Raw genomic sequence first — 12,514 nt, forward strand, 5'->3', positions numbered from 1 at the left:
GGCTTTCTTAGTCTCTGAGGTTTGTTAACTTGGGCTCTGCTGGGCCATGAAAACAGCACTCCTTGCTGGGCCTTGCAGTACTCCCTCATTTGCCACTTCCCAGAGAGCCTCATAGACTGACCTGCACAGACACTAAGGGAACACACAACCTGGTGCAAGCAAAGAAAAATGCAGCCTCCACTGAGAAAGTCCAAGTTGGAAAAACTGTAATGAGACTCCCACTGAGGTAAAACTAATGAAAGAGATGGAAGAGAACTGTAACGGACAACTCAGGAAATGAAGTATAAGTACAAAAGTAACATTTGGAACTTAAAAACTCATGATTTCTAAATATAAAAATTCAGTAAACAGGAGAATGGTCACTGCTGGGAACTGAATTCATGTTCTGGAAAAGCAAGTGGAAGAAGAAATATCTTACAATTCAGACCAGAAACACAGAGATGGTAATTGTGAGAGAGAACAGCAGGCATCTAGGAGATGGAACATGCAAATGTTAAGAGTTCTAGAAAGAGAAAAAGTAGTAGAAGAAAATTTTCTTGAGCTGAAAACAAAGCTTGAATCTGTGGATTGAAGGAGCTTACCAAGTCGACAGCAGGATTAGTAGAGGAGCACATGCCTAGATGTATCTGTTGAAATTCTGAAGTTTAAGGACAAAGAAAAAGTCTTACAAGCTACTAGAATAAGTTATTTTCAAGGAAAACAGTTATATTAGTATCAGACTTCTCATCAGCAACACTAAAAGCCAGAAGACTATGAAAAAATGTTTATAGGCTACCGAGGGAAAAAAATGGAAAGCAAAAATTCTGTATGTGACCAAGATATCATTTATCTATTGAGATAAAAGTTTCTTAGATATGTAATGATTCAGAGAGGGAACAAAAAATAAAAATCTGGGTGAGATTGATACTCAGTTATGATATAATTATTAAAAATGTTAGAAATGGGCTGGGTGCAGTGGCTCATTCCCGTAATCCCAGCACTTTGGGAGGCCGAGGTGGGCAGATCACGAGGTCAGGAGATCGAGACCATCCTGGCTAACACAGTGAAACTCCGTCTCTACTAAAAAATGCAAAAAATTAGCTGGGCATGGTGGCGGGCACCTGTAGTCCCAGCTACTTGGGAGGCTGAGGCAGGAGAATGGTGTGAACCCAGGAGGTGGAGCTTGCATTGAGCCGAGATCGCCACACTGCACTCCAGCCTGGGCGAAAGAGCGAGACTCTGTCTCAAAAAAAAAGAAAAATGTTAGAAATAGGCTGGGTGCAGTGACTCATTCCTGTAATCCCAGCACTTTGGGAGGCTAAGGCAGGAGGATCACTTCAGCCCAGAAGTTTGAGACCAGCCTGGGCAACATAGGGAAACCCCCATCTCTACAAAAAATAAAAATAAAAAATCAGCTAGGTGTGGAGGTGTGCACTTATAGTCCAGCTACTCTGGAGACTGAAGTGGGAGGATTGCTTGAACCCAGGAGGTCGAGGCTGCAGTGGGCCATGATCGCACCACTCCCCTCCAGCCTGGGTGACAGAGCAAGATCCTGTCTCAAAAAGCAATGTAGAAATAAATATTATTATTAGGAATAGAACTAATAATAGAGCTGTAACAAGTGGCACAATTAGAAAATAGATCTTTAAAATTCACAGAGGGAGTAAAGGAGAAGTAAACAAATTGAACAAGCCATCAAAATTAAGGAAAGGGAAAAAGAACAAATAACAGATAATAAATAGCAAACATAACATAAATAATAGGCATAAAACCTAGTTTGATGAACTAGATTCTTCCAACAAAGACCAAGACTACATCAGATTGGTCTGACAAATTCAGCTGTATGATATTTCCAAGAATATACCTGTCATCAAATAGGAATGATTTTGTCAGTAAGTAAAAGAAAACTGCTGGGCACGGTGGCTAATGTCTATAATCCCTGCACTTTGACAGGCTGAGGCAGGAGGATCACTTGAGGCCTGGAGGTTGAGGCTGCAGTGAGCCTTAATCACTCCACTGCCCTCCAGCCTGGGTGCCAGAGCGAGATCCTGTCTTGAAAGAAAGAAAAAAAGAAACAGAAAGAAGGAATGAAAGGAGAGAGAGAGAGAAAGTGAGAAAGAAAAGAAAAGGAAGAAAGCTGACAAATAATAGCTTAGACAAATAGGGGATTATTTTTCTCACATAAAAAGCCTGAGTCAGGTAGTTGGTGGGATTTGGATTTCTGATGATGCCATCAAGAATCTGTTCTTCTGTCTTTCTGCTTCCCTATCCTTGGTATGTTTGCCTTCATCCTCATGCTTGCTATTTATGATCTCAAAGTCGCAAGCTTCAGATATTGTTTCCACATTTAAAGGAAGAAGATAGGAAGGGGTGGCACTGGCCATGTCAGTCCCTTTTATGGAAAGTAAATGCTTTCACAGAAAAACCCAGGAGACTTATGCTTATGTCTTATTGGCCTGACACAGTGCCTGGCAGATTTCTTTTACTTACTGCCAAAGTCATTTCTATCTGATGACAGGTATATTCTTGGAAATAGCATACAGTCGAATTAGTCAAACCAATTGGGTATAGCCATTTGTCACATGGCTATCCAATAGCAACAGGGGAGGAATTTAGCCCAGCATATTCCTGCTCTCAACAAAATCAGGACAAGGGAGGAATGACTCATAAGTAGATACACTAGTCAGTATGGGTTTGTTTATGCTTCAGTAACAACCTCAAAACCTCAGAGGTTTAAACAATAAAAGTCTATTTTTCACTCGTGCTACTTCTTTATAATGGGTTGGCTGAGGCTGAGCCTTTAGTTCTGTGGCACTATCCAACAGAAATATAATGCGAGTCACATGTATCATTTAATTTTTTCCAGTAGCCACATTAATGAAAATATTTTTAAAACAAGTGAAATTAATTTTAATAACATTTTATTTAATCACTATATCCAAAATATTATCTCAATATGTAATCAATAGAAAAAATATTAGTGAGACAATTTGTATTCTTTTTATCTTACTAATCCTTCAAAATCTGATGTGTATTTTATACTTACAGTACATCTTAATTTGGACCAGCCACATTTTGTGTGCTTAGTAGCCACATGTGACTAGTAGCTACCATACTGGACAGTATAACCATCTTATCCTCATTCACGTGCCTACGCCCCATCTCTTTGCTTCCATGACTGTCACAGCAGGACAAAGGAAATGTGATAAATCACATTGGCTCTTAAAGTTTTCATTCAGAAAACTCAGAAAAACATGCCTTATTTCAACTTACATTTTATTGGCTAAAGTAAGTCACATGACTGCATCTAAGTTCAAGGGAAATGGAAGTGTAATCCTCCCACATATTCAGAAAGAAAACTGGAATTATTTGGTGGACAGTGCTAATGACAATTATAGTAGGTGACAGTTTCTGACATAACATATACAGATAAAGGAAGGTGGAAAATAAAGAAATGGGCAAAATATACAAGGCAGATCAAGCAGAAAGCAAGAGTGGCAATGTTAATTGTTAATATCAGATAAAGCAGAATTCAAATTCAGAAGCATTAAACAGGATAAATAGGGGCACTTTATGACAAATGGTCTAATACATGAACTATATAGTAGCCCATAAATCTTTATATATAAAATCAACAATGCTGCCAAAGAAGAAAACTATACACGATAAAAAGCTATCTTCTAAAAATAAACAGCAACCAACACAGGAAAATCAATGGTAGGTTCTGGCTAATGGAATAAGCCAAGAAAATGAGACGATTGGTATAAACATGGAAAAGATACAAAGTTAGTGTTATTTGCAGATGACATGACTGTTTACATAGAAAACCCAAAAGACTCCACCAAAGTTGATTCAAATCATAACAGATTTTGATTTCTCATGTTTATGAGAAATGTGTGTGCTGTTCCTGGATAGAAAGGCTTAAGTTCTTCTGGGACAAAAAATGTCAAAGAACCGAGAAATTTTTAGAAAGAAAATAAGGAAGACAGCTTGGTATCTTTGTAGATGAAATGATATGAGGAAATGGCATGGCAGCCCTGGAAGCTTTCCTGGAGTACTCAGCCATATCTATCAGGAAATAGAGGCCTTTAGAGGCAGTTCCTCCAGCAGAGCTGAGCTCACTTGGAGTTACTGTTCATTCATGAGCTTCCTTCTATTAACATTTGTCAAGATGGCTTTTTAAAGAATTATGTTAACTTTGAGTTAATTTAATAATCCAAAGTGGGGTGATACGTCATTTCCATAACACTTGACTAGTCAATCCGGGAGACCAGACGCCAAAGAAAGAGCCCTGTCAGAGTAGGGCAGCGAATTCCCAGAGGAGGACCCTCTACCTCTTGCACCCTGCTTGCTCAGGACATTCGGAACACAAAGCCCAGGCCTATTAGATGTGGAAGCAGATTCCAGGCCCATTTCTACTGCTGAGTCCTTAAGTATCTATGCCTCTCAGAATTCAGCATGCCAGAGGAAGAAGGAAGGCCATGGACAGAATGGGACAGATGACCTCTAGGGTTCCATCCACCCTGCATATTTACTTTTGACCTGGAGAAATGAGGATTTGGAGCCTTTGAGTTTCCAGCTGCTTCTGCAGCAGCGGCTTGGGTTAGCAGCCATTGCCACCATCACAGCCACAACCTGGACCTACAGACCAGAAGCCTCCAGAGGCTGGGAGGAGTCAGCACCCCAATGGCAAAGACCATGGAGGACCTTTAAGGGCAAGGACAGCGTAAAACAGATTGCTGGACACTCACAAACATATGCATACCTCATGCTGTATACACACACATACATACATGTAAGCTTCTAGGGTAATTTTCAAGCCCAAATATCCTTCTAGATCATCACCTTTGCTTGCTCATAGTGGGCATTTTGTCAGGCCCTTCAGCTGCATTGTTGTGATCTTGCGCGTCGTTGACATGCTCATCTCATCGAAAGTGTGTTCTGAAGGTGTACCTGTGTGCAGGGGCTGTCTGCACTCTCCTACTAGAGCAGAGCTGAAGACTGATTGTCACTAGAGGGGGAGAGAGTATCTGCTGGCATCTGATGAGTAGAGGCCAAGGATGCTGTTAAACATCCTGCAACAAATAGGACATCCCTCACAACAGAGTTATCCAGCCCAGAATGTCACTAGTGCTGAGGTTGAGAAACCCTACTCTGAAGTGACCCAGCCAGGTATGGCAGCACACACCTATAGTCCCAGCTACTCAGGAGGCTGAGGCAGGAGGATGGCTTGAGCCAGGAGTTTGAGGCCGCAGTGAGCCGTGATCACACCACTGCATTCCAACCTGGGTGACAGAGCAAGACCCCATCTGTAAAGTAAAATAAAATAAAAATAAGGAGACCCAAATAGGCTGTGAGCTTCTGGTTAAAATCTCCTCCACCAAATACTATGCAGCCGTAAAAAAGAATTCATGTCATTTGCAGCAACATGGATGGAGCTGGAGGCCATTAATCTAAGCAAACTAATGCAGGAACAGAAAACCAAATACCGCACGTTCTCACTTATAAGTGAGAGCTAAACACTGAATACTCATGGACAACAAAGGGAACAACAGACACTGGGGCCTACTTGAGGGCGGAGGTTAGAAGGAGGGTGAGGATGAAAAGACTATCTCTTGGGTACAATGCATATTACCTGGGTGATGAAATAATCTGTGCATTAAACCCCCATGACATGCGATTTACCTATATAACAAACCTGCACATGTACCCTGAACCTAAAATAAAAGTTTTTTTAAAGTATGTCCTCCGCCAAGTATGTCTGTAGGGGCAGTGACCTACTCTTGAGTCCCTGTATTAGGAATAATATTATTTAAGAGCTTCTGAAATGAATTTATCTGTGCAAGTTCTTGAAAACTTTGATTTATTTGATTGCATTGTCTGTTGGAGAGCAGCATAGCTCTGCCTTGAGTGATGTCAGAAGGAAGCTTAAAATCCTTAAGACAAGCCGGAAATCTGAAAAAGGAAGGAACTGTGGAGATCATCTCAAGAGGAAATGATACTTGCTCTTATGTTGCAGAGGTGATGACTAGGGGTTGGAGATAATCAAGAAGTTGCTAAATAGTTCTTAGTGTCAAAACAGAGCTCAGAAAGGTGCCAGGCAGCTGCCATTGCCAGCCATCAGGTTTGGCCCCTTCACGTGAGACCTCATTATCACTGTAACCCTCTTAATAAAAATGGACACATCTTTTCACAAATCCTTCAGTGTACAAGGCATGAAGCAGTGCATTGCCTTATTAGGCCATCTAAAAAAGAAGAAACAGAAACTGGAAATGCTCAGTGGAAATAAACTTTTTTATTAGCATTTCTTAACAATGCTATAATGAAGTGTTTCCATCAATTAGGTTTGGAATGGCTGGCATTTGGGGCTGAGGAATATTTGAGGCCTTTCCTTGGGGCCTAGGTTTTCTTAACACTCCCTGTGAATACAGGTTGTGTTTCCCTTAAAGGAAAGCTATCCCCTTGTCTGTTGCCTGGGAGGGAACTTCTTGTACCTTGCCTTGTCCGCTCTCCCCAGTCTTCCCCTGGGGAGCTCCTGGAATGACCAGGGGGTCATTGTAATCTGGTGAACATGTCTCCCATTCCCTGCATATGATATTGACTTAGTCTTTTTAGGGAAAAACTTGCTTAAAAGAAAAAACAAACAGTTTTTAGAGGGAATCAAGGATTAAAGTATGAGTTTTTATTTTTGTTTTTTAATTAAGGATTGAATTCCTGGGAGTAAGGGAGGTGCTATTTAAATACACAAAATGGTTTGTGAGTCTCAGGAGCCCAGCCTGGCTTGTTGGGAGAGCAGGTGTCTGAGAGACAGAAGGAGCCTCATGCCTTAACTGTGGAAAATTTTCAGGTTCCTCCTGTTGATTAAACACCACCAAGGTACAGAGAATGGCAGATCATGCAGCTGCTGTGCTCAAGAGGGCTTTGAAGTTTCTTTTGAGAATATGATCTTCTCTTCAAACCTGACAATGATTTTTTTTTTCTTTTTCCTCAGGGTGACCAGAGGCAGGTCATTCCCATACCAAGTGTATGTATATTTATCTAATTTTATTTACTGAAACAGTCATAAAATCTTGTGGCTTTGGGCCTACTTATATAAAGGATTTTTTTTAATGTTATTGCTTATGGTGAGTTTATCATGTGGTATAAACAGCTCTGTTCTGTTAAAAAGAAAACTGAAGCTGCATTTTAAACTGTGAGCAGGAAGTTCTGTACAGAGACAGTTTCCTTTCTCAGGAACAGCAGGGCAGCCAGCTCCATTAACCTAATTCTCATTTTTCCTTTCTCTCTGGGAAGGACCTCCAAGCTGAACAAGCTGAGGTTGCTCAGAGGCCTCACCCACACCCCACTATCTTAGCCTCAACTCCATAGATTGGCGGGAACATTGTTTTGCCCAGACCCAGTTCTTTGCAGCAGATTCAGTCCCAGTGGAACTGGGCTCACCAAGCCCACATCCCAGGTGACCAGACTGTTTCTAACTTATCGGTGGTAGCATGGCTGTAGCTCCGAGATCAGAGAAGTCACCGTAACTATATTCTCGGGACTTGCAGGACCCATCCCACAGGCCTGCTGTGCTGCAACTCTGCCTCAGCTGGGCGCTCCCTGAGGCCACCCCCACTTCTGTTGTCATCCCCGAAATTTGTTCCACCCCAGCACCGTCCTGCACCAGCCACCCCTCAGCCATCCGCTGTCCTGGCTGTCCCTTCTCTTCCTCCTGCTCTGCCAGCAGAGCCACCCAGCCTGAGGCCAGTCAGTAAGAAGTAAACTGAAGACCGACTCCCAAAAAAAATTTACAGTTGAGATGCCTGTATCAAACAAGACCTTTCAAATAGTCTTATGTCCTTAGAGAAGGATTTAGGTTTCAAAATGTGTCTATAAATTAATTTTTTAGTCTGTAAAGATGATCAGATTCAGATTACTTGATTCAAATGTGTTCATCTCTCTTTCCTTGGAGTTTTTCACATGTTTTCTGGGAACATACAATAGACACAGCAATCTTACATAGAAAGGAGTAGATGGATTTCACGTGTGCAGGTTGACTCCAAAGGCTTTGGTAGTACATGTCACTTACAAATTGCCCAAAAAGTTTACAGTAATTTCATTTTTCTCAAAACTCTAACTCTTCATTGACTAATGCGTTGCAAGAGTCTGTGTAGTGATTCTGACTTTGCTTATGTGCCTGAGGGTTGGGTTTTGTTGAGAAAACTGGCTTTGATGAAAAAGATTGACCTAGCAGCACAACTTTTTATCCAGAGTTTGAGGAAGATGCTCAGCAGAGTTAATACCAGAAGACTCTTTAACCTTTATATAAAGTAGTTTTTGACATATTTTTTTCCTGCAGAGGTACCTACATTAAATGATGGCAGGTAGCATCTCTCCTTCCACCTTCAATATCACTATTACTGTTTTTTCTTAAAGCTAATTGGCAGCCACGTGCAAAGTTAAGTGCAGAACAAAAGCACTTGTCAGTATAAAAACCCCACTGAAGAAACGGACCCTTTTCCCACAAATCTAGATTCAGCCATGTATAGAATTCTGGAATAAGATAAACAAGAAGAAAATTCCTTATGTAATTGATCCTAATGATAGATCAATAAACTGCTGACTGTGTCCTACATGTGAGATGTTGGGTCAGGCCATGTGAACCTATGAACTATCTTGCCCAAAGAAACAGCCAAGCTAAAGGAACTTGCACTTTTGAATGATGACCTCCAGAAAAGCATTTCCACTAGTGAGCACAGTGTGATTTCCACTGACTGCTTAGCATATAGGACTGATCCCAGTCCATCCGGGCCAGCTCAGCTCTGGAATCAAGTCTTGGGAGCCCCTGCAAAATCTGCACCTACCTGAAAAGGCCCCAGGTTGCATAAGCAGCGTGGTTCTGGCCTTTCTGGACCTCAGGGGGACCTGGTCAGTGCTGGGAGCCCTGAGAGCTTAGGGTGCCATACATAGGAGCAGAAATCTGGGCTTGTGCTGAGCCTCCAAACCAGATCCCACAACCTCCTGAAAGCTTTCTTCAGGCCCTGAAGGTAAAGAATCCTCTAAGCCTGTGGTGACCAGAGCAGCTGCATCTGGGGTCCCTATCTGTGCCTGTCACCTCACCCCTCTTTTTTCATTCGCATGTTGCTCTGTTTGTATGTGTAGGTTTGGTCTTTTAATTTTTTACTAAACAGTAATTCAAGCTCATGGTTAATTTTTAAATATTGAAGGATTTGGGATTAACACCTGTGGGAATACATACATACACACGTACGTGAAGTTGAAAGATTAAAGCAAAAAGAAAATATCTCAATGTAATCCTACTGCCTTCTAGGCAGTACCACTTTTTAATATATGTCATTTATCCTTCCAGAAGTTTTCCAGACAAACACAAACATATTTATATAAATGAAATTGTGTTGTATTCACCATTCTGCAAATTGCTTGTTACTTTCTAACAAGATGCCTTGAACATCTTTCCAAATATTAGTAGGTATATATCTGCCTCATTGTTTTATATTTCATTGATGGCATTTACTTTGTTTCCACTTCTGTGCTATTACAAATATTTCTCTTAAAAATATCCTCTTTTCTGTGTGCTTATGGACTTGTGTGATAGTTCTTTGTGATCAGTTTCTATTTGTGGAAATGCTAGGTCAAAGGATATATTTTACAGTATTGGTACATTAAAGCCAAATTATCCTCCAAAAGCTTATGCTAATTTACATTCTCATGAAGTATCTATGAGAGTGCCTCATACCCTTACTGAAAATGATAATCAAATGTTTCAATCTTTGCTAATCTGAAAATAAAGAATAGTATCAGGCCAGGCGCAGTGGCTCACGCCTATAACCCAAGCACTTGGAGAGGCCGAGGAGGGCAGATGGCTTTAGCTCAGAAGTTCGCGACCAGCCTGGGCAACGTGGTGAAACCCCATCTCTATAAAATATACACAAAATTAACTGGGCATGGTGGCCGGGCGCGGTGGCTCACACCTGTAATCCCACCGAGGCCGAGGTGGGCGGATCACCTGAGATCAGGAGTTCCAGACCAGCCTGACCAACATGGAGAAACCCCATCTCTACTGAAAATACAAAATTAGGCTGGGCGTGGTGGCTCATGCCTGGAATCCCAGCATTTTGGGAGGCTGAGGTGGGCAGATCACCTGAGGTCGGGAGTTCGAGACCAGCCTGACCAACTTGGAGAAACCCCATTTCTACTAAAAATACAAAATTAGCTGGGTATGGTGTCACATGCCGGTAATCCCAGCTACTCAGGAGGCTGAGGCAGGAGAATCACTTGAACCCGGGAGGTGGAGGTTGCGGTGTGCTGGGATCATGCCATTGCACTCCAGCCTGGGCAACAAGAGCAAAACTCTGTCTCAAAAAAAAAAAAAAATATATATATATATATATACACACACACACACACACACACACACACACACACAATTAGCTGGGTGTGGTGGTGCATGCCTTTAATCCCAGCTAACTTGGGAGGCTGAGGCAGGAGAATCACTTGAACCCGGGAGGCGGAGGTTGCAGTGAGCCAGGATCGCACCATTGCACTCCAGCCTGGGCAACAAGAGCAAAACTCGGTCTCAAAAAAAAAAAAGAAAAAAAAAATTAATCAGGCATGGTAGTGCATGCCTGTAGTCCCAGCTACTTGGGAAGATCACTTGAGCCCGGTAGGCGGAGGTTGCAGTGAGCTGAGATGGCACCACTGCACTCCAGCCTGGGCTACAGAGCCAGACCCTGTCTCAAAAACAAAACAAAACAAAACAAAGATTGGTATCAGTTTATTACTTTGATTTGCATTTCTTTGTCAGTGAGTTTGAACAGCTTTTCACAAGTTCATTGGCTATCTTTCTTCTTCTCTATTCATTTCCTGTAGTTTTTTATGCTGTGTTGCTTGTCGTTTTAAATTTTAAGGAAATTAATACTTCTCCCCAAATGTATGATATATCTTTTGGCCTTTTTTGTTTATAATTATTTTGGCCACAAGGAAGTTTTAGTTTTATATAAGTAAATATTAATATCATCCTTTATGCTCCTTGATTTTATATTTTCTTCTAGTATTTTAATAGTTTTTAATAGTTTCACCATTATACCTTTAAATCTTTGATCCATTTGGAATGTATGTTGGTGTAAGGCATGAAGTAGGAAGCTATCTTTTTTTCCAAGTGGCTACTCAGTTGTCCCAGCACCATTTATTGAGTAATCATGTTTTGCACGCCTATTGGAAATGACATCTTTATCCTTACCATTAGTATCATTCATCTCCCAACTATGAGCCAGGATTTAGGGCCTTCCTTAGTGGGAAGCTTCATGGGCTGTTTGGTGAACGTCGGGTATTGAAGTATTAGGAAAAGATGCAGAGGGAACGAAAGTTTGAAACTGCTGAAGTATGGGTGGTCATGAATTGAGGTGAGCACTCGAATGCCTTGGCCCCAGTGAGGAACGCCACTGAGGCTGTGTCCTGGGTCCTACCGATCCCATACTTTTGCTTAAATTACACAGCACACAGATGCTCACAAACATGAGGCTGGCAGTGTAACCGAGCCATAAAAATGCTGAAAGGGGAGAGGATTTGTTTTCTAACAGCTATGTTTCTATGCTATTTGCCTAAGGCTTTTAATACAGCAATAGTACACTTCTTTCCACGAAAACATTATGAAGAACATACAAGCAGGACAGCTATTCTAATTAAAAGCAGTCTAGAGTTCCTCTTGCTCCCCTCCTGCGTTAGGCCCTGACATCCACCTGGAGCTCTGAGGGCTTGAGGAGCACAGCGTGCAGACCTTAAGCCTGAGAAATCTTAAGTAAGGAAACAATAATCCAATGTACCAGGAAGAGGTACTACATCTGTAAGATTTATGAGAGTTTGTGGGGTGGGCACTCCAAGAGGAAATAAGCTTAGTGTTAACTATTCATGGCTGCCAGTTCTCTGCCAAGGACAGGAAATTTCAGATTTACTCCCAGGAAAGGAACAGGAATGAATACCATTCCCAAACCGTGGATGGCAAGCCGTGGTCCCTTCCTCCTCCACCCACCCCCCGGCAATGCTCTTTGTGTACATTTGAGCAAGTCATTTTGTATAAGAAAGACCTTTCTTGATGTGACTGGTATTTCTCTTGTTCTTCAGCTTTATGAAGACTTCAGAGAAAACTTGGTGCAGGACATTTCTTAGTTAATGATTCAAGCATCACCTGAACAGATCAATTGAAGTAACAAAGCACTGTGTATTGTCATTATATAGCATCCTTACATTTCCAAGGATGCAGCTGTCCCAAAGAATTCTTACCCATGGGCTGAAGAATTTGCATTAATCTAAAGCCAAGCTCTCAGGGAAGCTGTGTGCATTTAGGAAACAGCAGAGGATTAATGGAACCTCCTAGCCTGTTGCCTCCCAACTTGGCCTTGTTCCCTGCAGCACAAATTAAAATCAATTGCTTGCTTAATATGAGTCTCACCCTTCTCCATCTTTTCTCTCTTAGATCGTACCATGAGGGGTTTTACTTACTGTTAACTTTTCTCTCTTAGATTGCACCATGAGGGGT

At 41.7% G+C, this 12,514-nt stretch overlaps 1 protein-coding gene across 2 annotated transcripts in view; it reads left to right on the top strand.

Annotated features, from left to right (window-relative positions):
- The window catches only part of CTDSPL (CTD small phosphatase like), a 122,379-nt gene that overhangs the window by 87,948 nt on the left and 21,917 nt on the right, over positions 1-12,514 (top strand). For both annotated transcript variants that reach the window (XM_034956130.4, XM_034956129.3), the window contains exon 3: positions 6,971-7,003. In XM_034956130.4, the coding sequence (XP_034812021.1) occupies positions 6,971-7,003 (33 nt within the window). The remainder of the gene's footprint in view (positions 1-6,970; positions 7,004-12,514) is intronic.

This window comes from Pan paniscus, chromosome 2 (assembly GCF_029289425.2).
Source record: "Pan paniscus chromosome 2, NHGRI_mPanPan1-v2.0_pri, whole genome shotgun sequence".
In the NCBI taxonomy this organism is placed as follows: Eukaryota; Metazoa; Chordata; class Mammalia; order Primates; family Hominidae; genus Pan; species Pan paniscus.